The sequence below is a fragment of the Protopterus annectens genome, chromosome 10.part0 (genome assembly GCF_019279795.1).
Source record: "Protopterus annectens isolate FY-2018-M chromosome 10.part0, PAN1.0, whole genome shotgun sequence".
Classification (NCBI taxonomy): Eukaryota; Metazoa; Chordata; order Ceratodontiformes; family Protopteridae; genus Protopterus; species Protopterus annectens.
Genome location: NC_056744.1, coordinates 11,106,383 through 11,133,414, shown reverse-complemented (window position 1 = coordinate 11,133,414; position 27,032 = coordinate 11,106,383). Strand labels below are relative to the sequence as shown.

Below are 27,032 nucleotides of genomic sequence, written 5' to 3'. Positions count from 1 at the left end.
TCCTTAAAGAGTGGTTTTAAATTGTGTGGGCAACAGAAAATACTGGGTATATAGCATTCTTATAAGGACAGGCAGAATGAGAAGGCACTGTGCAAGAAGAAACGAAAGAAAATATAAAGGGTGTCAACTGTCAGAGAAGTCAGTTATCAGGTCAGACATGATGAGGTTTAACTTCATTGAAAAGGTGGCGGATACTGAGATTATAGCTGGTAAAGTAAAAGCAGTTCAGAAACTGTGGGGCAAGTTGTGGTGTGGGGAAGTAGGTGAGTGCTAGCAGCTGCCCCCAGCAACATTCTGACAGACCAAAGAGATACTCTTCTAATTACTTTAGCTTCCTTGTATGTAACAGCTCAACTGCCTGCCAGAATGACATCTGAATACTAAAAAAAACATAAAGATGGGTATAATGTCAGCTAATGCGATGTGTCAAGATTTGTCTCAATCTGTAATTGCGTGACATGTGCTTGGGCTCCAAGACTACGTGTGAACACTGTTACAGCACTTGCTTGTAAACCAAAAGGCAGAGGTAGGGAAATAAGTTTAGTGGCCCAAACATGAATTTTTAAGAACATTACTGGTAAAGTGCAGACAATATAGCTGAGACTGGCACCCTTTCTTCCATTACTTTTATTCTGAATTAAAACAAGTTTGTCAGGTCAGCTGCTGCTGCTGCTGCTTGAAAGCCTCTGAACATTAATAATTTGTTTTGTGCAATTAACATAAAATTCATAAGGAACTAAAGAAAAAGAAACATGCCAGACATTTTGCCTAGTGCTTACTTTAAGCATCAACACTTATCCTTGAATGACCTAATGTAGTTTCAACAATAATTACTCCACTATTTAAAAGGGGGGGGGGGGGCTCTCAACTCCAGAAACAAACAAAAACCCGTTTACTGCAATGAAGATTTGGGAAAGTATTACTTGCGTTTTTATCTTTTTCTTATGAATTTGCTGAGACTTCATTTAATATTTAGGTTTTGTTGATTTGTAAAACTCAAAGGGAATGAAATATCTGACAAAGATGCAAAGAGAAAAAAATAGTGGCATACTTTGTTTTATTTTGATCCTCTGCATCCAACTAATCCTAACAATGACATCAGCTACTACGGACAAATGTGTAGAGAGAACAGAGTCATTGCTGAGCAAGCTTCTGCGATGGGTATATTCCCTCCAAGCAAGCCTGGCCCTCTCTCTGTGGCACACACAGTTCCCCTAGTGTCGAGCAGAAAAATCTTACCCCTTACTCTGCTCCACGTCTGCACAAATGGCTCTCATCTCCTAAAATATATGAGTGTGCCGAACCCTTTAACTCCTCCCCACCCCTGCCTTGTTTTTCTAGTGCTGAGGTTGTTAACCAAACTCCAGTCACCATTGTCAGTCAGGTCTTTGTCCCTCTATGCCATGTAGGCAGGCTACTTTTTAAAGGAAATTAAAATAATGAAGGAAAGGTTTAGTGTTAGAACATATCCTGAAAATGTTATAAGAAAGACTTTTTCTGTTTATAACAGAAAAGTGTAGTACTGTAAAATATCCAGAAGATGGCAGTATAACTAAGTCTCCGAATAAAACTGAGTGAACTAAAACTGCTTTTATTATCTAGAGTCGTATTGTATTTGACACATAAATAACTGGATGATTTTACATAAAAAGGTTCTGTGATAAATGTAAAAAAAATGTTATTTTTTGCTACTGATACACTGATGCAGCCCATTTGGATTTTACGGGAGGTGATAATGAAATATACTTAGATGTCATGACATCAAATGGCAAGTTTGTTAAATGCAAGAAATGTTTTAGGGTCAAATGATGCTGTGAAATTTGGGTGCATATTGAAATAAATATCATTGAAGCACTAAGAGTATGTCTTGCTTTTAGTCATATGATTCATTGTTAACTAGTTAGTCAATAGTTTATTGACAAACTTGAAGTCTGTTAAAATTTATAAGACAAAGTATTTATTAAAAATGAATGTTTTTGTATCTGGAATTAAAAGCCATTTTTGTGTGCGTTCTTTGACTTTTATGGCTTTTGTGGCCTACTGGACTTTAGGTTCATTTGTGTGATTAATTACACTGCTACAATAAGACAATCTTTCAAGGTGCTGGTGCATTTACCTTTAATCTCAGGCTTGAGCAGTGTATGCCCTCTGCCGCTCACTGGAGGCCCTGTCTTGGTTTGTACTGCCAGGGCTTCAGACCTGTCTGCCTTTGGAGAAACTGAAGGCTTGAAGGGAGCCTTGACCCCCTTTTCAAGGGACTGAATGCTCTTTTCAATTTCTGCAATCCTCAATTCCACATCGTCGTCCTCAAAATCATGCTTTGCACCAGACGATAGACTTATAGACTCCATCATTTCACTGACTATGTGCACTGACTGAGATTCTGCATAGCGAGGCACATGAAGCAGTGAGATCTGTGGTTGAGAAATGGGGGATTGAGATGGCACTGGAATCTGTTGCTGATCCTTGATCTTCGGCCTTCGTTTAACTGTATCAGACTCTGTTAAATTAAACTCTGGCACGTCTAACTCCTTTGCAGAGGAGGTACCATGCATGTTCCTGTCCTTTTCATCTTCTGCTACACTTAATTCATTTGTGGCATCAGACACTGAATCTGCTATGGCACCTGACTTAAGGCCTCCATTTGGCTTAGGTCGCTGCTTAATAGTCAAGTTGCCTTCCTCAGCAAATGGAATGCACTCACTGGAACTATTCTGAGAGGATGATGATGAAGTATCAAGATCTTCTTTAATTATGGTCCCTTTACTGTCAACTTCAAGTGTAATGCCTCCAAGTTTAGCTTCCAACAGGTCAATTTTTAGGGCTCCAGGTTCACTTAATGTTCGTTTCCTATTGCCTCCCTCTTCTTTTGTGTTAAACTTTTTTTCTGTAGACACTAGTTTATCCATAGCAGAGGCTTCTGCTGGAATGGGAAGCTCTGAATCTGCCAGACTTACTGGCTCCTCCTCTTTTGCAAATGTGGAAAGTGTCCCTTTCTCAGACTTTACTGACTTCTGCAATCGAGCAATTTTCACAGGACTTCCTCCACTTACTGATACCTCCAACATGGCAGCCAAGCTCTTCACTGTTCCAGTGCTGCTAGTGCCAGAAGGTTTAGTGGGCTGTATGGGGAGCTCATCACCTGGAACAAGGCTGGAATCTACTGGCTTTTCACCAGAAGTTTCTGTAGTCTGAGAACTGACTGCAGAACTAAGACGCTTGGGTGGTGGTGGTGGTGGCCCTTTCTTTTTGGCACGTACTGCAAAAGAGTGACTGCGATGTACATTCCTATCAAATGGTTGTCGAGTCTGCATTACTGAACTTCGTCCAGGCCGGCGAGTGAGAGTAGCATATGAGCCCAAGTTGCTTAGTGATACCTCCTCCTCTTCGTGTTCTCCATCAGACAGTGCATAACGGTTTAAGCTGTGAGCTCGCTTTTTAGGTTTGTTTAAGTCTCCATTTACCTCATGGCCAAGCTGGCCTAAAGCACGCATGGCACCAAGCAGGCTGGCAGGTTTTGACGGGCTGTTTTTATCCATTAGTGCAGGAATGGTTTCAGTTGTTCCACAACGAGAATGAAGATAAGTGAATGTCTTCTGAGCCGATGAAGGCATAGCAACTGAAGACTGAGGCACATGGCCGTATGGGTGCAAAGGAGCTTTACACTTTTCTGACAAAGAAAGGAGAGGACTGGCTTTTGTTTTCAGTGACAACTGGGGATACATAAATGAAGGGGATGCCCCTTTGTTTGGTGTTTGTGGAGGTGTGAATACTGCTGAACTGGATGACAACTGGAAAGGGCCTGGCTTCAGTGAAGGGACCCCCATCTGAACTGAAGGTTGCTGGCTATGATCTCTCCCTTCTGGAATGCTTCTATCCCTCACAGGACTGCCATTCATCCCCAGTACTTGCTCATTCTTTCCTTCATTAGAACCAGACTGAGGAACCAATTTCCCATGAACATCCAGGCACGGTGGAACAAACGGTAGCATCAGGTTGTCCTTTGCCTTTGGAAACACTGATGTTCTTCCACTGCTGCCGCTGCTGCTGTCACCACTGCCCAGGCTCTCTTGGGAATGACTAGTAGAAGTTCCCCCAGAAAAGGCATTTTCTTGAGAATTTCCAGAACCCCTTGAACGGACTCCAATACTTTCCTGACTTCGAGAAATTGCATGGGCTGTCATGATGCTAAGATTGTCTTGGCAGGTGTTGTAGGAATTTGACATTGCAGTCTGTAATTCAGTACTCAAGTCACTGTCCTGAAAAGTTAGCATCTTCGGTAACAATGGAGACTGACACTCCCCATTCTCAGTGGTCTCAATTGTTACAATCTGTAGGTCTCCAAGAGCATTCTGTTGTGTTTTTGCTTCCATTTCTGCCTGGTTCAACAGTTTTTGAATGTCATTCAACTTCTTTACAGCCAGCATCATCTTCTTCTGGTGACCTATGAAGGGAAATTGAACATTTAAGTTACAAGGAATGTCATGAACTTTTTTAACAACAAATTTAATTCTTCAAAGGATTGAGCACATTTTCACTATTGAGTAACCACTTGAGTAGGTATCTAAATGTCAGATTCAGTGAACTGGAATTCAATAAAATTGTCATCAGTCTAGAAACATGAACCCCAAACAATAAGGCAATTTTATAACAAACTTGTTATGTAGCCTGTTACCATAAAACATACCAGATTCAGGCATTACCGATCATAATATGTAAAATATTTTGGAATATGCTATTATGTTTTTAGATACCTGTTAAGATACTAATTGCTGTGGGCAAACATAACCAGGCTGACTGTACATACATTTGTTCTTTTTGTTTGTTGCTATTATAATGTAATATTCTTATTAATGAAGTCTGATGGAAAAAAAACAATTCACTGGGCAAAAATGACTGTTTATGCAGTGCAACTTATCTTTGTAAAAACAACTAAGTTTTGTTCCAACTGTTAGGTGTGTTTTAAGACACATTACTGAGTTCAACAAGATGCAGCCTCTGTCTGTAAATGTCAAAAGACAGCAACTGAAACTAAGAACTACAGAAACTTTGTTAGCTCTACTACATCATGCAGCCCGAGATAAACTTATTTCCATGCCCTTTAAAAAAGAAACCACAGCTGAGAAACTCACCATTTACTTACTGAAATTGCTTAACTGGGCTGAACAAAGAACTCTGTTCAGCCATTACCTGACTGAAAGCCAAGGTAAAAATAACTGCTCTGAAAACTGAATACAGTAATACAATTTTAAATAAAGATAACTGCACATAATTAAACAAGAGTACACATGGTAAGCATTTCAGGTCTATTTTAGTTCACTAAAATGCATTTTCAGTGAACAAGTGTCCCCATTTGGCAAAAATCACATACGCGATTCGCTGAATAATCCAAGGGCAAAGAAATACTTGCCCCGCAGCACAACGGACCCACATCTAGTTAAATCAAACCCCCCCCAAACTACATATTCCAATTCCGAGTGGAGAAAAGGGCAAAGTTGTGTAGCTGGCCAACTATGTCTTTGCTCTTTAACATTCAGCAAATTGCAGAAGTGATTTTCACTTCATAGCGGTCGATGAATATGTGTTCCCTGAAAATAAATTTTGGCGAACTAATACAGACCCAGCATTTCAATATGCTTAAAGAAATGTCAATGATCATTACAACAAACAAACAAAGAATAAATTGTAACCATTTCTTGATCCAGTATCATGAAAATTTAAAGGTGAAGACCATCTGTAAGGGAATATCACCAAATATTGTAAAAGTAATGAAGTATGCTTGCACACACTGCAATATGTAATAGAAATCAGGGGAGGTCATCGTGCCTCTTTACTCATCCCTCATCAGGCCCATAATTGAGTACAATGCCCCTTTTGGGATGTACCTTACCAGACACCTGCAGCAACTGGAAAGACCCCAAAAGTACCTCACCAAGAGGATCAAGGGGCTCAAACAGATGCCATATGCTGCCCGGTTAAAGAAACTCCAGCTCTACTCAGTGGCATACCGCCTGCTCAAAGGCGATCTGTGTCTGACGTATAAAGCCATGTCCAACCCGGAATTAATGGACATGCTGCACCTCAGAAAATCCAAATCCCATCGAGCTACATGCTCAAAAGATTTGAACCTCAGCACTGAAATAAATAGGACATGCTGCAGGGACAGATTCATAACCCAGAGGCTCCCTTCACTCTGGAATAAAATCCCATAAAATCCCAGTCCAGGTTAGGCAGAGTCCCTCTGACTCTCTACAAGAAAAATCTTGATGAGTGGATGGGAGATCGTAGGTTTACCCCAGGTATCACTTCTGTGTCACTGTTAGACAGAGGCACAGTATACTAACCTCGAAAAAGGGCATAGCAAAATTTATTTAAAATGGGTGGCGAAAGCCAAACACACACTGGCTAGGCTTATAATTGCCCTAGGGCAGATAGCCTAGTATGAACCTATGAACCTATAAGAGAATCTTTAGAGACTATGTATACTACACATTTCAGTTAATGTGAGCAAATATATGGCAGGTTTTGTTCCCAAGGATTTGAATGAGGTAGCAGAAAAAGAGGAACGGGTGGGTTGTGTGAACCATTAATGTAAGCGTACTCCTAAATGAAATGTGCTGTTAGAGGTGGACAGTGAGAAAAGGACTTAATATCTAGAGTTGTAAAGAAGGTGTGTCTATGTATACAATTCTTCTTCAAGCATTCTAGCCCTGGCTGTTTGATGATCACAGTCTAGCAGACAGAGACCTGAGCATGTTGCAGCTTGCACATGTGGTACCAGTAAGGAGGTGGTGGTAGTTTATATTACGTGTGTAAGCAACTGGAGTGGAGAACTGTGTATTTCACTAAGATTGGGCTAGTGGGAATTAAGGCAATTACAGGTTCCAGCAAGCAAGTACCAAGCTAAAAGCATGTGAGTACTTGTAATAGGCCCATACGTATACATGTGCGTTATTACAGGATAGGTCTTAGTCAGTTTGTGCAGTAGTTTGGCTTATACATTTTAGTATTTCAAGAAGGGTATAATTTACTAAGGATGGTACATGTTATTAGCTGGTGTTGCTGGCACAGTGCTAGGGTACCTACAAGGCATTTCTTCTTTATTTGTGTGACTAAGGAATCAGTGAGGGTGAGCTTGCTTGTCCCATTCAAAAAATGGTATTTGCTGCAGTTGATATTGTGTATTCATTTTTTTTTCTATTTTGGTTGTTTAGGTGGAGATTCAAACAACCAGGAGTCAAGTGCTTGAAGCAAAATTGTACATATAGACACATCTACATATGCGTGTGCACACACACACACACACACACACACACACACACACACACACACACACACAAGACATATAGTTATGGAATTTGTTGAGCACTATCCCACTTATTCAAATTTATTTATTTTATTTTACATTTGTTTACCGGGAAAGTCCGTCTGGATAAATGTCCATTTTCAGCGGAAGCCCGGGGAGAAAAGCCCCAGAAAGCAGAGTACAAATACATTAGGAACAATAGAAACATCTAGCGATAAGTATAATATGCAGATGTTCTTCGTGTTTCACTGTTGCAGTCATCACACTTGGGTTATCTGCCTGCAGGTAGCCCTCAGTCGGCCTGAATACCAGAGTCTTAGTATTTCTGTGTTGGATGCTGTCGCTTCTTCCATGATGTCAGGTCATCATGGGTATAAAAACAGGCAGCAGACACCATTAAATCAGTCTTTCTTGCTGAGGAGGAACCCGAAGCAGAAGCAGTTCGCAAGTGCTGGTCGGCCGCTACCTGAAATTTTTATTTTTCTAGTTGATAATCCTGAAGTCTTCTAAAGCTAAGTACCCCATTGGGCTTCCTATTTTCTTACTCTAATCGATGTCAGAAAAAGTTAACAATTGTCTTGCCTATGGAAAGCAAATACCTCACAGTGATTTTCATTCTTACTGCGTCACCTGTTTAGGCCCAGACCACTTCATCCCTCTCTGTCAGTTTTGTGCCTTAACGCCTGAACCATTCGTCGTCAGGGTATTTTTGCAGCTAAATTCTTTCGCTCTCGATCTCCGTATTCTGAAATGGCTTCGGTAAGCCATCCAACTACCGATCTTCTGAAAAAATGTAAGGATAAAGGCAGAGACAGACCGCATTGGTCCAAAACTGCTGACAACACTTCTGTTAAGCTAATCGCCAGACTGCTGGTACTCAGTGAGGCACCTTTGCAGCCCCTGATGCCCGCTTCTATGGATTCGCAAGCCTCTGCTGAGACCCATTCGGAGTATGCTGCGATATGCCTTTTCGACTACAGAACCAGTGGATGTTTCTACCTTGGATGGGTCTGGAGCCACTATGCAGGCACCGGCTTCTGAGGGTGTTTTCTGACCTACCGATGTTCGAATCAAACCAACAACTTCTTTTTTAGCCAAAACTACCGAATTTCTTATGCCCAGAGTACGCACTACACCTAGAAAACTGACGACCAAAGCGCATGCTCAGGCCCTCATACCACAAAAACAAATTCTTAGAATGGCTGAAGACCTTACAATGCTAATTATGGGAAGCCAGCCTTCCCCTGCTAAGAGACAAAGAATTCAGTTGCCTTCAGATTCCACAGACCAGGAGTCCGATGACTCTGACCTTTTTGATTTTCAGGACATGCCCTTATCAGCCTATGAGGATTCAGATGCAGAGGAATCCATTCCCTCTGCCTCCCCTCCAGAGGATTTCTCTTTTGTTGAAACCTTACATACTTTAAGAGAGCATTTCTATTGGGAATGTCAAGACTATCCTCAGTCCAAAAAGAGACTCAGAGAATTTTTAGAGCTACCTCAGCACAGGCCTTTAGCTATTCCCCCTGTCCTGGATGTTGTTGATGATGTTTTCATGGAATCCAGTCTTACTCCAGACACCTTACATCTGGCCCCTGGGAAACCTGACAAGTACTACCGAGTACCTGATTCCCACAAGCTTCTTTTCAAGAATCCTACTGCTGATCCAGAGATCATTTCCCAGGGACCTAAAGGTATTAAGGCTACTACAGCCAAAAATCCTACCCCTTTGGACAGGGATTCCAGAGCTTTAGACAGATTGGGTAAGAACGTATATACCTCTGCATCTCTTGCTTTCAGGGCACTGAATTGTCAGTTTCACATGCTGAAGTACCAGAAACATATTATGGAACTCATTAAACAAAAAAATTTAATATTTCCAGATTGTGCAGAAAATAAAGATTTGCAAGAGCTTACGCATTCTGCAAACCAAGTTAGTAAGCATACTTTGCAGTGTGGCTTTGATGCCCTAGAAGCATCTTGCAGGGCTGCAGTCACTGGCTCTGTACTGAGAAGACATGCTTGGCTGAAGGAGCAGACCTTGCCAGATCATGTCAAATCCAAATTACTAGACACTCCTTTAAATAAGGATGTTTTGTTTGGCACCAAAGCAGAAGAAGTTCTTAAAAAAGATGGAAGAAAAAGCTAAATCTATGCAAACTGTTAAATAATTCTTTACAAGTGCAACCACCTCAATTCAGTAGACATTGCCCTTCAAAACACTGGTCCTTTCCAGCCCCCTCCAGGCCTTCCCAAACAAGACCCAGGGGAAACAGACCACCCAGACTACAGTCTCAGGATATGAGGAGATCTAAGCAATGGAGTGCTCCCACCCCTGTGGTAAGCTACCTGCCTATGGAAAAAGTTCACAATGACTTCTCAACTCTACTTCCCAGCCCTGCCCAATTGCTTGTGCCCCAGGAGGAAAACTTGCCCTTCATGCAAAAAAACTGGATGTCCATCACTCAGGACTGATGGGTCCTCAACACTGTATCCCAGGGGTACAAAATTTATTTCCATTCACTGCCAACCCCAAGTGGGTTTCCAGACCTTCCTCCATACCAGTAGGCAGAGGCTCAAACCCAAGTTCTTTCCCTGCTCAACATCAGAGCTATTTAGCCAATTCCAGTAGAACAAAGGGGTCAGGGTTTCTACTCCAGACTATTCCTAGTACCCAGGAAAGAGGGCTCTTGGCACCCAATCCTGATCTTTCAATTCTCAACACCTTCCTGGTGGTCCCAAAATTCAAGATGCTTACCCTGCTACAGCTTCTCCCTTTGCTAGCCAAGGATGTCTTGTTAGTCACCCTAGACTTAAAAGAAGCTTATCTGCACATCCCCATCAGGGAATCATGCAGGAAATATCTATGTTTCAGGGCAGGATCTATGCATTATCAGTTCTCTGCACTTCCCCTTGGCTTATCTATTGCACCCTGGGTATTCACAAAATGCCTGGCTCCGGCCATTGCATACTGCAGGCAGAGAAATATCCAAATTTACCCGTACTTGGACAACTGCCTGATTCAGGCAGACAACCAGGAATTGCTGCTTCAGCACCTGGCATTTGTAAAAACCACTTCATTGGGGTACACCATCAACGGAATGAAATCACAACTGGTGCCCAGTCAAAAGATGGTATTCCTGGGAGCAAGCTTGGACACAACTTCCCAGATGGCATTTGTCACTTCAGAAAAACAGTCTGACAGACTACTTCAGACAAATGGCCACCAGAACCCAGCTAAATGCAAGAAAAATACTGCAAGTCCTAGGGTTCACGGCCTCATGTATTCTGCTAATTCCATATGCAAGACTGCATATGAGGAAAGTTCAATGGTACTTAAAAAGTCTTTGGTGCCATCATTCTCAGGACCTGGAAACAGTCATTCGTATCATACCTTGTCGGAGGGCAGAGTTCCTTTGGTGGGCAGAAGCATGTAACCACAGCAAGGGACTGCATTTTACTCTACCCCACGCCACCCAAACCCTGACCACAGATGCATCAGACTATGCATGGGGGGCCCACATGGCTGGCAAATGCATTCAGGGCCACTGAAGCACAAGCCAAATTCTCCTGAATATCAAGCAAAAGGAGGTGCTAGCTGTACAGAATGCTCTGACAGCTTTCAGATACCTTATCCTTCCAGGACAACTGCTGATAAAAACAGACAATACCACAGTTATGTGGTACATAAACAAGCAGAGGGGAAGCCATTCTTACCCACTCTGCAGGTTAGCCATGACTCTGTGGAGCACAGCTTTGGACAAGCAAGTCCATCTACAAGCTCAATTCCTGCCAGGCAAACAAAATTCACTGGCAGATGACTTAAGCAGAAAACTGGAGCCCAGCACCTTCAACCTTCTGATCCAGAGGAGGGGGACCCCAGAGGTGGATCTCTTTGCCTCCCCCCACAACTACCAGTTAAGCAAATTCTGCACCAGGAACCCTCACAGCAGGGCCTGGAAGGTGGATGCCCTATCCTTTCAATGGGAAAACCTCTCAATCTATGCCTTTCCCCCTCTGCCCCTTCTCTCAAGAGTACTACTCAAGATAAAAGAAGACAGGCCAAGGACAATTCTGATTGCCCTGAACTGGCCATGCCAGCACTGGTACCCACTCCTGCGCAACCTGACAACAGTGCCACCCTGGCACCTACACCAGACCCCTACCCTGCTGTCACAGCAGGAGGGACAGATTTTGCATCCACAATTGCAAACCCTAAATCTTGCAGCCTGGCTTATTCCTTGAATATTCCACCAGCAACCCTAAGTAAACAGGTCCTGGACGTCATTCATGAAGCCAGAAGGCCTAGTACTAGGAAATCCTATGCGGAAAAATGGAAAAGATATTGTTCTTGGATGCAGTCTAAAGGAAAGGACACAGCAGTGCTCTCCTTACCTCTAATCTTGGATTATCTAGCAGAGCAACTCCACAGAGGCCTATCCTTCTCCACAATTAAGATTCATGCCTCTGCCATTTCGGCTCATTACAATACTGAGCCACCTCTATTTTCTCACCCTTTCATCAAACAGTTTCTGAGAGGGGCCAACAACTTAAGGCCCCCAAGGAGAGCAGCCACCCCTGCTTGGGACCTTAACTTTGTTCTGGAAAAGCTCAAGCTTCCCCCGTTTTTAACCTGCTGCTTCAGCAGAGTTAAAATTTATCTCTTGGAAAACAGCCCTGCTTCTATGCATGACTTCAGCTAGAAGAGTGTCTGAGCTACAGGCACTGATGGCAGTGGAACCCTTTATCACCTTCCATGCTGACAGGGTTTCCCTCAGGACTAACCCGTCCTTTATGCCTAAGGTGGTGTCCAGTGTGGCCCTAAAGCAATCCATTCATTTGCCAGCTTTCTTCCCTAACCTTCAGAATAAAGGGGAAAGGATCCTGCACTATTTGGAAGTGCACAGACAGCTCAGGTTCTACCTTGATAGGACTAAGCTTTTCAGAAAATCTGACCAGCTGCTAGTCAGCTTTGCAACAGGGGCAGCGGCTACAAGCACCATGGAAAACCAAACCCTCAGGGGGTCAGTACACATTCCACTAGGGCTACTTCTACCTCTACAGCATTTTTTAGGGGAGTCACTACCAGGGACATTCTGGAAGCTGCAACCTGGAGTTCTGTATACACCTTCACCAAGCATTACCACTTACCTATCTTTTCCAAAAGCAGGGCAGGATTTGCTACAGCAGTCTTGCAAGGCCTACTAGCCAGCCCTAACTCTTCTTGACTGCCTCCACCCTTCCTCAGCTTTGGGAATCAACCCAAGTGCGATGACTGCAACAATGAAACACGAAGAACATAGTACAGTTGTTTACACTTACCATAAATGTAGATGTTTGAATGTATTCTCTGTTGCAGTCCTGGTTTCCCTCCCTCCCTCCGGCTCCCTGGTTTTCTCTATCTTTCTATCTCTCCTCTCTATGGCTATTCCTAATGGTACTGGTATTTACTTTTTACTGGTGGTGGTTTCCACACCATATACTAGCTCCCTATTTGGGGGCTCCTAACATATGGGGCAAGAAAAACTGATGTAATGGCATCGGCTGCCTGTTTTTATACCCCTGACGTCATGGAAGAAGCAACAGCATCCAACGCAGAAATACTAAGACTTTGGTATTCGGGCCAACTGAGGGCTACCTGCAGGCAGATAACCCAAAGTGTGATGCCTGCAACAGTGAATACACTCGGACATCTACATTTATGGTAAGTATACACAACTGTACTTTTTCAGTAGGGTTACAAACTTAGATAAAACATAGTAGAAAACATCAAAATCATGCGGCTTCAGTTTCAGACAATAATACACGCAGTTATGGGCTAAGTCCCATCAAGAATTCATACACTTATTGAGTATATGATTGAAATGCTTAGGGAGAATTTACAGGAACAGCGGGTGGTGAATAGTCGGGGTTTAAGCAGGGACATTGCCAATGCTGTTGGAAGTGTAGTTTGAGGCTTTTTTTGAACTGGGTTAAGGAGGATTGGTGAGTAATTTCAGCAGGAAGCATATTCCAAATTTTGCCTACTGACTTGGCGAATAGAGAGTCCCCAGCCACATTTATGCTCTTAATTGTTTGTAGAAGCAGTTTGTCAGCAGAGCATAGTGACCTCAGGTTGCTGTATGGTTTGATGATCTTATTTAGTGCTGGTGTTTTTTCGGGTTGATATAGTATTTTATGGGTTATTAAAAGTTGGTTGTATCGGACAAGACTGGGCCACTCCAGCCATCCTAGTTGAATTAGGTTGATCCAATGGTGGGTCCTAGAGGTGGCACCTGTAGCAAATCTAGCAATATGGTTGTAACAACTAGCAAGTTTGGTAAGGATGGCTTGGTTCAGGTTAGTGAAGAGGGGGGAAGTATACAGAAGGGTAGAAAGTAGGTGGGACCGAGTGATAGTGGTTCTTGCAAAAGGAGTGAGGAAGGGTTTGATCCTGTATAGGGAGCCCAGTTTTTTGTTGACAGATTTGATGGTTTTATTGACATGGATATCATACTTTAGGGCATTATCGACTGTGACGCCCAGGAATTTTGTACTAGTATCTGGGGATATAATTGTGCCATTGTTGGAACTTATAGTAAAGAATGGAGAGGAGGATTTGCAGGTGGGGGAAAAGATGAGCAGTTTAGTTTTGTTGGGGTTTAATAGAATCTGATGGATTGCGAACCATTTTTCTACATCATTGAAAGTTTTCTGGGTTAGGGTCATAAGCTCAGTTGAGGAGGAGGAGGAGGCGGTACATATTAAAGTAGAGTCATCCGCGTATTGGATGCAGGTGGCCCTGGGAGTGATGGTGGGTAGGTCATTGATAAAGACTGAGAAGAGTAGTGATCCTAGTATGGAGCCTTGGAGGACTCCTAGAGTAATGGGTAGACATGTGGATAGGGTATTCTGCCATAAAACTGCTTGTTGTCGATCAGACAGGTAAGATTGGAACCATTTAATGGAGCTACTATTCAGTGACAGTTCCTTAAGGGTACGGAGAAGCAGCTGGTGATTGACCATATCAAAGGCCTTAGAGAGATCTAGGAAGAGAGCACAGGTAAGTTTGTTATTGTTTCGGTTGATGTTGACAGAGTTAGAGAAGGATAGGAGGGCTGATGTGGTGCTGTGGTGTGGCCTAAAATCATGCTGAGAATTGGCCAGTAGTTTATTTTGGGTAAGATAGTGAATTCATTGGTTGTGGATGCACTTTTTCATAATTCTGGCCAATGGTGATAGTATGGCTATTGGTCGGAAGTTTGAGAGGTCTAAAGAATTCCCTCCTTTATGAAGGGGAATGACATGGGAAACCTTCCAGAGAGAGGGGATAGTGGCTTCAGTCAAGGTGTGGTTTATTATGATAGAGACAGGGTATGCAATGGCATCTCATCTGCCCCTTTTTGTAAATATTCTGGTAGGAGGAGATCAGCTGCCAGGGTATTGGGCTTTAGTTTGTTAATTAGATATCAGATGGTGGATGTAGATACAGGTTGGAAGGCGAAAGGGAGTGGGGTAGTGATTGTGGAGGAATTGTGAAAGGAGCTGGTGGGGGTTAGTTGACTAGCTAGTGATTGGATGGTTATGGTAAAAAAAGGTTAATGATGTTAGCAGTTTCCTCTGGAGTTTAAAGGTTGCAAGTTGAGGGGGTGGTGGTGGAGGTTTGGCCAGGGTAGAGCAGTTTGTTTATGCCTGCCCAAAATTTTGAGTTTTTTTTCTGGTGTTTTTGCTGAATGTGTTGATAGGAGTTTTTTGTCTAACAGTGTGGCTTTCCTGGTATCATTCCTTAGTTGTCGGAATTTAATATGGTCAAGTGGGCCTTTGGAGATGCACCATTTGTCCCATGCTTTACTTCTTGCTATGATTTTGGTTTTGGTTACTTTAGAGAGCCAGGGGGCAGTCTTAGCTTTGGCTCTGAGGGTGCAGATAGGAGTGTGGGAATCTAGAATGGAGAGGAATTTAGAATTAAAGTAGGTTACAGCATCATCTAGTGGAAGTTATTTAAGTATGGCCCAATTGCAAACTCTGAGTACATTCTGAAAGTCAGTGGAGTTAAAGTTCTTGTTGTTTCTGATAGATTTATATAGAACTTGGTGGTGGTTATCTGCTTTATGCTTAATGATGTACATGAGTAGGTGGTCACATATCATCTGGGAGGGTACCCGTGTTATACAGATATGGGTGATTGTTGATAAGAATCCAGTCCAGGATACTGTCTTTGTAGCTGGATTTATTTATTCTGGTGGGTGAGAATATAAGTTGGGTACAACCGTGAAGGTATATATGGGTGGTGGAAGATTCAGAGGAACAATTGTTCCAGTCAATATTAACGTCTCATAACACCATAGTTTCATGGGGGTATGTGTTAAAAAGCCATTGGAGGAAGTCTTCTGGGGTATTTGCATTGTTGCCTGAGGGAATATAAATGCAGGCAATGAATATAGATTTACTTTTGTTAAGCTGTACTTTCCTAACTAGGCCTTCTGCATTACTGAACAAGGGGGGGTTGTTGTGGGGCTAGTGTGACATCTATTGTGTTTTTAAACAGAACTCTTACTCCTCCACCTTTCCTGGTGTTACGGTCTAGTCTAAGTATGTTGCACCCTGGTGGGATAACCTCATCATTTTTAGTTCCTGGTTTTAGCCAGGTTTCTGTAAGACACAGCACATCAGGTGAGTAGGTAGGTAGAAGGGCATGAAGATTATGGACCTTGTTGTTAATACTCCTGATGTTTAGGTGACAGGTCAGGAGAGAGTTAGGGGACCTTGAATTTGACCATATGTTGAAGGTGGTAGTGGAAAGAGTACTTTGAGGGGGTGATGAATGAAGAGAATGAGAGGGAGAGAAGGTTGGATGATGTAGGGATAGTGAATCATGAAGTACAATGGATTAGCAAGGAGGAAGTAAGGATAGCTATGAAGAATGAAAAGGCTGTTGGCCCAGATGACATACCTGTGGAAGCATGGAGGTGTTTAGGTGAAATGGCAGTGGAGTTTTTAACCAGATTGTTTAATGAAATCTTGGAAAGTGAGAGGATGCCTGAGGAATGGAGAAAAAGTGTTTTGGTAATGGTTTTTAAGAATAAGGGTGATGTGCAGAGCTGTAGTAACTACAGAAGGATTACATTGATCAGTCACAGCATGAAGTTATGGGAAAGAGTAGTGGAAGCTAGGTTAAGAAGGGAAGTGATGATTAGTGATCAGCGGTATGGTTTCATGCCGGGAAAGAGCACTACAGATGCGATGTTTGCTCTGAGAGTGTTGATGGAGAAGTACAGAGAATGTCAGAAGGAGTTGCATTGTGTTTTTGTAGACTTAGAGTAAGCATATGACAGGGTGCCTAGAGAGGAGTTGTGGTGTTGTATGAGGAAGTCAGGAGTGTCAGAGAAGTATGTAAGAGTGGGTACAGGATATGTACGAGGGTAGTGTGACAGCGGTGAGGTCTGCTGTGGGAGTGACGGATGCGTTTAAGGTGGGGTTACATCAAGGATCAGCTCTGAGCCCTTTCTTATTTGCAATGGTGATGGACAGGTCGACAGACGAGATCAGACAGGAGTCCCCGTGGACTATGATGTTTGCAGATGACATTGTGATCTGTAGTGAGAGTAGGGAACAGGTGGAGGAGACCCTGGAGAGATGGAGATATGCTCTAGAGAGAAGAGGAATGAAGGTAAGCAGGACAAAGACAGAATATATGTGTGTGAATGAGAGGGAGGATAGAGGAATGGTGAGGATGCAAGGAGTAGAGGTGGCGAAGGTGGATGAGTTTAAATACTTTGGGTCAACAGTTCAGAGTAACGGTGAGTGTGGAAGAGAGGTGAAGAAGAGAGTACAGGCAGGATGGAGTGGGTGGAGAAGAGTGTCAGGAGTGATTTGTGACAGAGTACCTGTAAGAGTGAAAGGGAAGGTCTACAAGAGGATAGTGAGACCAGCTATGTTACATGGGTTGGAGACAGTGGTATTGACAAAAAGGCAGGAGTTAGAGCTGGATGTGGCAGAGTTAAAGATGTTAAGATTTGCACTGGGTGTGACGAGGGTGGACAGGATTAAGAATAAGTATATTAGAGGGTCAGCCCAGGTTGGAAGGTTTGGAGACAAAGCCAGAGAGGCAAGATTACATTGGTTTGGACATGTGCTGAGGAGGGATGCTGACTATATTGGGAAAAAGATGCTAAGGATGAAGCTACCAGGTAACAGGAAAAGAGGAAGGCCTAAGATAAGGTTTATGGATGTGGTGAGAGAGGACATGCAGGTGGTTGGTGTGACAGAGCAAGATGCAGAGGACAGGAAGAAATGGAAACACGTGATCTGCTGTGGTGGCCCCCAACGGGAACAGTCGAAAGAAGATGATGATGATGTTGAAGGTGGTAGTGGGCTGGGAGCTTGTGGGAAGGGTGGGTTCAGAGTTAGGGTGGATGTCCCCATCCAAGTAAATTGTACAAATGGGATAGTGTTTAAAATTCCTACTCATGTGACTGAAACTCGCTGACAGAAAATGTACTTTATTGGAGAATGTAGTGCTGTCTAAACATGAAGATTTACAAGTGGAATTTGTGACGTATTTTTCTTTGTTTGTTATATTTTACTATTTTGTGACTTTATCTCTCTTTCTCTCTACATAAGGCATTATAATCACTGGGTACAGAAATTTTGATGATTAGCATTACTTTACATCTTTTTCTTAGATTACGGTATCTAGTTTTCTTGCATATGTTTCTTAATAGCACATACTGGGTCATCCCATGTGATCTGAACTTCGTCACTGTTACAGAACCTTCATTTATCTGTTTCTTTCACTTTTTCTACAGACTTTGTAAATCAACCCAGACAAAGCATACTATGTTAGGCTGCCATTATTATCCTTTCATCTTATTGTTTAAAGTCCCCTCTTTAAGCATTACTGCATAAAATCCTGGTCAACGTGTCATTCTGGTTCTCTATACTTTCTTTCCTTCTCTTTATATTCTTTCTTTTTCGGCACTTTCAGTTGCTGTCTGACACTCACCTACTTCTCTTTAGATTTCCATTCCCATTCCTTTACATAGTGCTTCTAATAAACGAAGTAAAGACAACATCTAAGGCTACTACTATCCTGCTCTACAACTCTTTTGCTTAGATCTGTTGACAGAGACATGAGCAAATATGTATGCAGTTGTCCTAAGACTGAGACCTATACACAGTCAGTTTCGAGAAGGCAGTACCCTCTTCATGATCAAAGGACAAATAATCTTGGTATGCACTGGGTTTATGGATCATTTGATAATCATGAGGCATTTTTTTCTTGTCCAACTGATTCAATGTTGTTTGGGGCCAGTCAATAACACTAAAGCTGTAGGTTAGTACAAAAAGATCAAATTGCTTTATAGGCTGGACATATCAAAGCAGTTTTCAACACTAGTCTTTCAAAGTATTTCTTACTAAATGTTATTCTCATTTGTTCATGCTTTATTAATAACCCTTCATATAATGTTAAATATTTAAACACTTCTATCCTGTTCAAGAACGTTTATATCATATTACTGTCACAGATTGGTATTTTCTTGCTGGTGCAGCTTTCCTTTTATAAATGTTGGTTTTGCACATTTATTAAGACTAATTGTCATTTTTATATCTTCAAAAAAGTTTTAAACATTTGTAGTTGTACTTTCAGGCCCTCATCTGATGAATTACACAATTTTAAATCCACAAAAGTAAATATAATGCTTTTGAACAAGGTTAGTTTCTGGGCGTTAAATTGTAACCGCAGTTTTGTATATTAAGTAAACAGCTTAATAGGTTAATAGCAGGACAAAATAGCAGTAGTGACAAGGAATCACAATGGAATATCCCCGTTTGAATTTTTATAGCTGGAATAAAAAAACTGCCATTTACCTTGGCCCAGCGGCAAAGTTGTTTGCCACCATTTCATAGTCACTGCAATGTAAAGTGTCAGTGTAGAACACCTTGTACGTCTGTAGCATTCCACAGTCCATGGATGTGGGATGGTGCTTTGTAATCTATCCATGCCATACTTAGACCAGTCCCCTTTTTACAGCTCTCTATTACGGCTTCAACAATAAAACTGCCTCTTGTTCTAAAAGGCTTACTTTTTATTACCATTTTGTTCTATTGTTATGACTAAATATCCCTGGCTATGAACTTTGTCTGCATCAATTCTAGTATACAGATTACAAATCATCAGAAGGTAAATCGTTGGTCTATTTTTTTTCAAACATGTTTATTGAATTATTACTTGTGGCATAGGCAAATTTACATTCGTATAAAAGTAATCAAACTATATTAACATAAACATTATACTTCACATATATTGCTATATAACCTAAGCAATGTTACATAAATTATTCAATTCCTGCCTTTTTTCAACAAGAAACATCTTTATTAAACCATCACTTACTACATAGGCAACCATACACTACTTAAAATGGCTTGCAGGTTCACTCTTCAGAAGTATGCTTTTTCCTGTGGTTATCCTAGTTGATTTTTTGGGGATGTGCATATAAGCCTTCTTTTTTCTCTGGCTATTACTGTACTTCTCCCCATCAGCAGCTTTATGTTCAACAGGGTCTTCATAAATCCTTCTCCAAAGTGTACCTATTTCTTCAAATTTCTGGTGGTGTCTGCATTCCTTTTGCTTTGTTTCCCATTTCTCTATAAAACCTTGGCTCATGCATCAATGAATTGCTTGTTTTGTATTTTTTCCTTTGTGTTTATCTGCATACCTTCAAAGTTTTACTGCTTGTTCTGATATTTTAGTGGAAATAATGTATGAAAAATCCAGGTCTGTTTTAACAGTGTGTTGCTTTTACCACATCTATCTTTCAAAGTATTTTTATTTGCTTTTCCTTCCTTTTCTTTGCTACTCTATGTTTCTATGGTAATACTTTTATCTGTTATCAGTTTAGCTGCACAGTAAGATATACTATTTATTTCTGTTACATTGTATGAATTTCTCATAATAGTCATATTTACTGTGCTCATCTGTTTTACCAGCCTTCTAACATACTGGGTCTTATTTTCTTTCGGTAACCTATATTTTATCTATTTTAATATGTCTGTCCATCTCTATTAAATCAAATGGGTATTACCTTAGATCACTTTCTTCTGGATGGATCCTCTTTGCTTTCTTCTTCCCCGCTATTTCCACTGGTGTGCAAGTCTAACAGGACTTCCATTCAAGCCTCCTATAGAAGGTTCTGGAACACTGCCCTGTGGCTTACCTTCTTCAGATGCATCCTGTTCCATCTACTGCTCCTCCACCTGGGGCCTCATTGACCCCACCATGTTGCAATACTATTTGTGCCAAAGTTTTCACTATTTCCTGCTTTTTCCCCAGCTGTGCAATTCTAGAGGGACTTCCATACAGATATTCTAAAGAAGATACCTGTACATTGCACTGGCATATCTTCTTTAGCTGTATCCTGCTTCATTTAGAGACTCATTAGCCCACTGTGTTGCGATATTGCCTGTGCTGGAGTTTCCAGACTAAGTACTTCACTTCTCATATGGTCTATCACTTTTTTAATGTTAAATTTACCATATCCTCAAAAAACTAATAAGCGAAAAGATAGCACATACTTCCTAAAACAGAAATTTATTAAACATTAAAAATGGTAAAGCGCTTTTCATCTACTCAATACTTCATGAAGTCTGCTATTGAGTACATGAAAAGCACTTTACCATTTTTAATGTTTAATACATTTCTGTTTTAGGAAGTAGTCTGCTACTGAGTAGATGAAAAGCACTTCATTTTTAATGTTTAATAAATTTCTGTTTTAGGAAGTATCTGCTATCTTTTCGCTTATTTGTTTTTTGAGAGTTTCGAAATGGGTATGAGCAAACTAGGAACACACGACTGACGACCGCTGGTGAGGGTAGATGAAAAGCAGGCTGTTTAAGATAGAAGAGTCCACAAATGAGCCGTTGGCAAAAAAGTTCAAACTCTTTAATTCCACTCAGTTACTTACCGATTTCTTTTCTCTCTTACTCTTGCTACATATTCTCTCTATGAAAATTCTTTTTTTTTTTTTTGCATAACAGTAACAATACCTAATCTCTTCTTTATCCTTAACAGTTCAGTTCACTTTATAGTCTTGATGCCTTCTACTCAGCCTAGCATTTTTGTGGACTACTTCCCTCTACCATTGGGGGGCATCACTGACCTGAGCCTTGCCTAAGCCTGTGGCAGTAATGTTTCCATGTTCTAATATGTACCAAGAGTTGACGAATTAAATTCCAGCAAAACTAGTCTCTTTCTGACTTTATACACACACACACACACATATATATATATATATATATATATATATACATATATATATATATATATATATATATATATATATATGTGTGTGTGTGTTTGCGTGTGTGTGCACATAAAAATATAGCTCAAAATATGGACAGAGGTTAAGTGGCCTTGCATAAAAGGTAAAGTGTGTGTTTGTACGACGTGTTGGTAAGTTAGGGTTAATGGTTAGGGTAAGGTAGGTGGATAGCTTTTGTGTTGTGGGTGTTTTCTGCTACATGTTTCTGTGTCTGAACATGTCTTTTGTAGTGGCATTGTTATGGTAAGGGTTTTTGTGCTGACACACGTTAGGACTAGCACAGATTAGTACCCTGGTGGGGTGGTGGGCGGGCCCAACTCTAACCGTGCCTCTGCTCCACCTTACTAATACCTCACGCTAGTTACTTTTTCCTGTTTTGCCCCTTGACAGTAACAGAAGAATAAAAGGCCTTGTTGCCACCTAGGAAATGTCCTGAACTATATAAATGACTCAAAAGGGTGACCTGCCACGGCCTTGACTCCATTCTGAAACCTCCAAAAGCTACAGTAGCTATTTTTGGGAAGAATAAAGGACTGATTTGCTAGAAAAAATGAATGCTTTTGTTTGGTGAATTGCAGAAAAAAAAAAGGTATTTGAAGGCCTTCTTAATCAATCTAGAAAAATTATTTGTTAAAATTTCCAAATGACAGCTAACATAAAACATTACATGAAGCTCTTCAAGGACCTGCTTACTGCCTTTTTATGAAAAAAAAAACAAAACAAAAAAATAGTACTCTTCATAACACCCTTGTTAATATGATACCAGTAATGTCAGTCAAGAACACTTGGAAGATTTCACTGCTATGAAACTGCAGTCATCACATGAGACCCTTACCCAGCTTTGTGATGCCAATTTCCTGGAGGTCTTCCCATGTGAGCTCTGAAACAAGGTCCACAGTGTCATACCCATTCTCAGACAGTTTCTTGTGGTACTGAGACATTCCAATGGCATTTAACCATTCTGCTAAGCTAGCCTGTGTGGACAGAAAATGAAGCATTACAATCTAATAGCCATAGTATGGCAGCATTACATTTAATAATATATAAATGCAAGCATAGATTAGCAAGAGAGTGAAAAAAGTATGTACTGACCACGATCTCCAGTAGTGGCCTAACACCAATGGAAATCAGCATAAATAACATCTAATTCCACTGTGATACAATTTGACTATCTTCTTGTTTTTGAAATAATGCAGTACCTGACAAGATGATTTGTTTATTCTTTTTTATATTAATATACTGCCCATGTGAACACAGGTTGGTGTCAGTCAGCCAGCCAGCTTACTTGTTTAATAAATTATGGTTTAATAATTATGCAGGAAAGGTGAATTACAGTTACCTAAGATGCTGAAATAATGCCTACATCATGTGGTAATGCCTTGGGAATCAGATATACACGAATGGGCATAAAGAGTAGGACTACTGCCACATATTACTGGTGTTTGACACATTCACACCTGGAATCCTGTACTCTGTTACTATGGCCTCGATTTAGGATGAATGCACAAAACTGTTCATTTGGTGCACAGAGCAGCTAAAACTGAGGGCCTAGAAAGAAAGCGATGTTAGAAGACATTCTTGAAGATCTCTGTATGTAAGGAGCAAGGGACTTGAAACCAAAGAGTTACAGTAAGAAGACTGCTACATAACAGCATTTGCCATAAACACCTGAAGTCAGTTGTACTGGTTAAAGAGGTATAAGGATAGAGAGCAAACATTCAGGCAAGATTTTATATGATGACTCTTAAAAAAAAAAAAAAAAAATGAGAACATCATTCGAAATTGCAAAAAGTTTTCACCATACTTTGTTAAATACTTTTATTAAATTAGCACTTAAGACACAGGCAAACATACACCAACAGTAAAGAAAACAAACCATATTAACATTTTTTACATTTGCATATATTACATATATTTTTTTCTTTATAATTATCATCAGCCCAATGTTACATACATTGCTGAATGCATGCCTTCCCTTAAATCTTACTCCTCTTTCAGAACATTATTATGCATGTATTGCTCCCACAATTTTCATCTATTTATATGTATTGTGTCCCTTTTCTAAAGGTCCCACTTTCAGGTCTTTTTCTCTCTCTTACACTGTTCAGTATTTCAGATACAGTTGGTTTAGACTTAGATTTCCATTTGCTAATAACTGCTTTTTTGGCAGCCAACAGAATTAAACTTAATAAGGCATTTGCCCACCCAGTATTTCTGATACAGTACTCTACTCTGTAGAATGTTTTTAAAATCTGCCAACTCATTACACTCCCAAAATATATTTCCCAGTTACTTCTTTCTTCTCCATCACACCTCCAACATTTGCTACCTATATGAGGAAAAATTAAGTCTGATTGGGGTATAAAATGCCTATGCAAAAACTTCCAAGCAAAGATCCTAAACATTTTGGACTTTGTTGCATACTTGGGAGCTACACATATATACTTGCAAAATGCTTTTCCAGTCTCTCTACCCAATCTTTTCTAACCTCCTCTGATTGATTCTTATAGTTATAAAGCAATATTTTATATGCCCTACTAATTATCCCTTTTTAATAACAGCTTCTGTTCTAGATTCAACTGAAATCTCTACCACAGCAGGTCTTTCACTTAACATTCCCCTAACCCTTTCTCTTTGCCTAATCTCTGATATCAATCAATAGTATGGAAGGCAGTCTCTAGCCTGCAGTCCAAATGTCTTCTTGGCCTCATTCCACTCTATTCCCTCCCCCTTCTTTAGTTATTTGCTCCCAGTACATTGGATCTGTTGCCAGTTTTCCACAGTAAATTCCAGCTCACTCTTGCCTATTTTCTGTACCCCTACTTTCAGTCATAGCTACTGATAAAATCTCCTTTCACCCTTGTGTTGGCTTGCTTCTTATTATACTTTGTGTATATAATATTCTGTATGGTTGCTGTTATTTTCTTTAAGGATCTGGATCCAAACCCCCCATTCTTTTCATGTCTTGATCTTCCATCTGATTCATCATCATCCCTTTCAATTTTGAATTAAACCTCCTGTTTGTGTTATGTACAGGAACCACAACTGTGTAGCTCTAAAATATCCCTTCAAATCAGGTAATCCTAAACTACCTTGTTCTACTGGAAGGATTGGGTCTATATCAGTTGAGCGAAAATGTACAGTTGTGTACACTTAACATAAATGTAGATGTTCGAGTGTATTCACTGTTGCAGTCATTACATTTGGGTAATCTGCTTGCAGGATGCCCTCAGTCGGCGTGATTAACAAAGTCTTGGGTCCTGCGTCGGTTGCTGTCTCTTCTTCCATGATGTCAGGTCGTCAGGGGTATAAAACATGCAGCCGATGCCATTACATCAGTTTTTTCTTGCCCCAGATGTCAGGAGCCCCCCTAATGGGAAGCAATTAAACATAACAACACAGATGTATATTTCCAATAAAAAAAGCAAATACACCAAAACGGCTTTTAAGCATAGTAAAGGAAAATAGAGGTACAGTCAAAAGAAGTTAGGGGGCAGGAAGGAGGGTAACCAGAACTGCAACAGTGAATACACTCGAACATCTACATTTATGGTAAGTGTACACAACTGTAATATGTTCTTCATGTTTCACTGTTGCAGTCATTACATTTGGGTAGATTCCCAAAACTATGGTTGGGAGGAGGAGTTTAGATAGCATTAGGCCCAGCTATAAGGCCCTGCAAGACTGCAGTGGCAAAGCCAGCTCTGAATTTAGAGAAAACTGACAAATGATAATGCTTGGTTAAAGTATGTACAGAACTCCAGGTAGCAGCTTCTAGGATGTCCCAGGTAGGAACGCCTCTGACAAAGGCTGTAGAAGTAGATGCAGCCCTGGTGGAGTGAGGTTTGATCCCCTGGGGGATATTGTTTTCCATGGTGCTTATAGCAGAAATGAATGCAATGGCTTATCCATTTAGAAATGGTTTGTTTTGAAATAGCCTTCCCCTCTGCCCCTGCAGCAAATGCTACCAGCAGTTGTTCAAATTTTCTTTGAGGTTTAGTCCTGTCCAAGTAGAATCTAAGTTGTCTGTGCACATCCAAGGAATGCAGTATCCGTTCCCCTTTGTTCTGTGGATTGGGAAAGAAGGTTGGCAAATGAATGGACTGATTAAGAGCCACACTGGATACCACCTTGGGCAAGAAGGATGGATTGGTTCTGAGTGACACCCTGTCCACATGAAAGATGATGAAAGGCTCCACTGCCATAAGGGCCTGTAATTCAGATACCCTTCTAGCTGAAGTGATTGCTAAAAGGAAAGCTGTTTTCCAAGAAAGAAATTTTAAGTCTGCAGTAGCAGCAGGCTCGAAAGGAGTTAAAGTGAGTTTCTCCAATACAATGTTAAGGTCCCAGGCTGGGGTTGGAGCTCTCCTGGGTGGACTCAAGTTTTTAGCCCCTCTGAGGAATTGCTTGAGCAGTGGATGGGAGAAGAGGGGAGGTTCTGTGTTATCATCATTCTCTTTCGGCTTTTCCCGTTAGGGGTCGCCACAGCGGATCATCTCTTTCCATTTCTTCCTATCCTCTGCATCTTGCTCTGTCACACCAACCGCCTGCATGTCCTCTCTCACCACGTCCATAAACCTTATCTTAGGCCTTCCTCTATTCCTCTTACCTGGCAGCTCCATCCTTAGCATCTTTTTCCCAATATACCCATCATCCCTCCTCAGCACATGTCCAAACCAACGCAATCTCGTCTCTCTTGCTTTGTCTCCAAACTGTCCAACATGAGCTGACCCTCTAATATACCGATTCCTAATCCTATCCATCCTAGTCACACCGATTGCAAATCTTAACATCTTTAACTCTGCCACATCCAGCTCTGACTCCTGCCTTTTTGTCAATGCCACTGTCTCCAACCAATATAACGTAGCTGGTCTCACTATACTCTTGTAGATCTTTCCTTTTACTCTTACGGATACCCGTCTGTCACAAATCACTCCTGACACTCTTCTCCACCCATTCCACCCTGCCTGTACTCTCTTCTTCACCTCTCTTCCACATTCACCATTACGCTGAACTGTTGATCCCAAGTACTTAAACTCGTCCACCTTTACCAACTCTACTCCCTGCATCCTCACCATTCCTCTACCCTCCCTCTCATTTACACACATATATTCTGTCTTAGCCCTGCTGACCTCATTCCTCTGCTCTCTAGAGCATATCTCCACCTCTCCAGAGTCTCCTCAACCTGATTCCTACTCTCACTACAGATCACAATGTCATCTGCAAACATCATAGTCCACGGGCCTCCTGTCTGATCTCATCTGTCAACCTGTCCATCACCACTGCAAATAAGAAAGGACTCAGAGCTGATCCTTGATGTAATCCCACCTCCACCTTAAACGGATCTGTCACTCCCACTGCAGTCCTCACCACTGTCACACTACCCTCGTACATATCCTGTACCACTCTTACGTACTTCTCTGCCA

General features: G+C 41.3%; 1 protein-coding gene across 3 annotated transcripts in view; it reads right to left on the bottom strand.

The window, feature by feature from the left end:
- Positions 1–27,032, bottom strand: part of CASKIN2 (CASK interacting protein 2) — a 1,742,750-nt gene that overhangs the window by 41,660 nt on the left and 1,674,058 nt on the right. For all 3 annotated transcript variants that reach the window (XM_044084941.1, XM_044084943.1, XM_044084942.1), the window contains 2 exons: positions 22,442–22,580; positions 2,117–4,444 (listed from right to left, as the gene is read on the bottom strand). In XM_044084941.1, the coding sequence (XP_043940876.1) occupies positions 2,117–4,444; positions 22,442–22,580 (2,467 nt within the window). The remainder of the gene's footprint in view (positions 1–2,116; positions 4,445–22,441; positions 22,581–27,032) is intronic.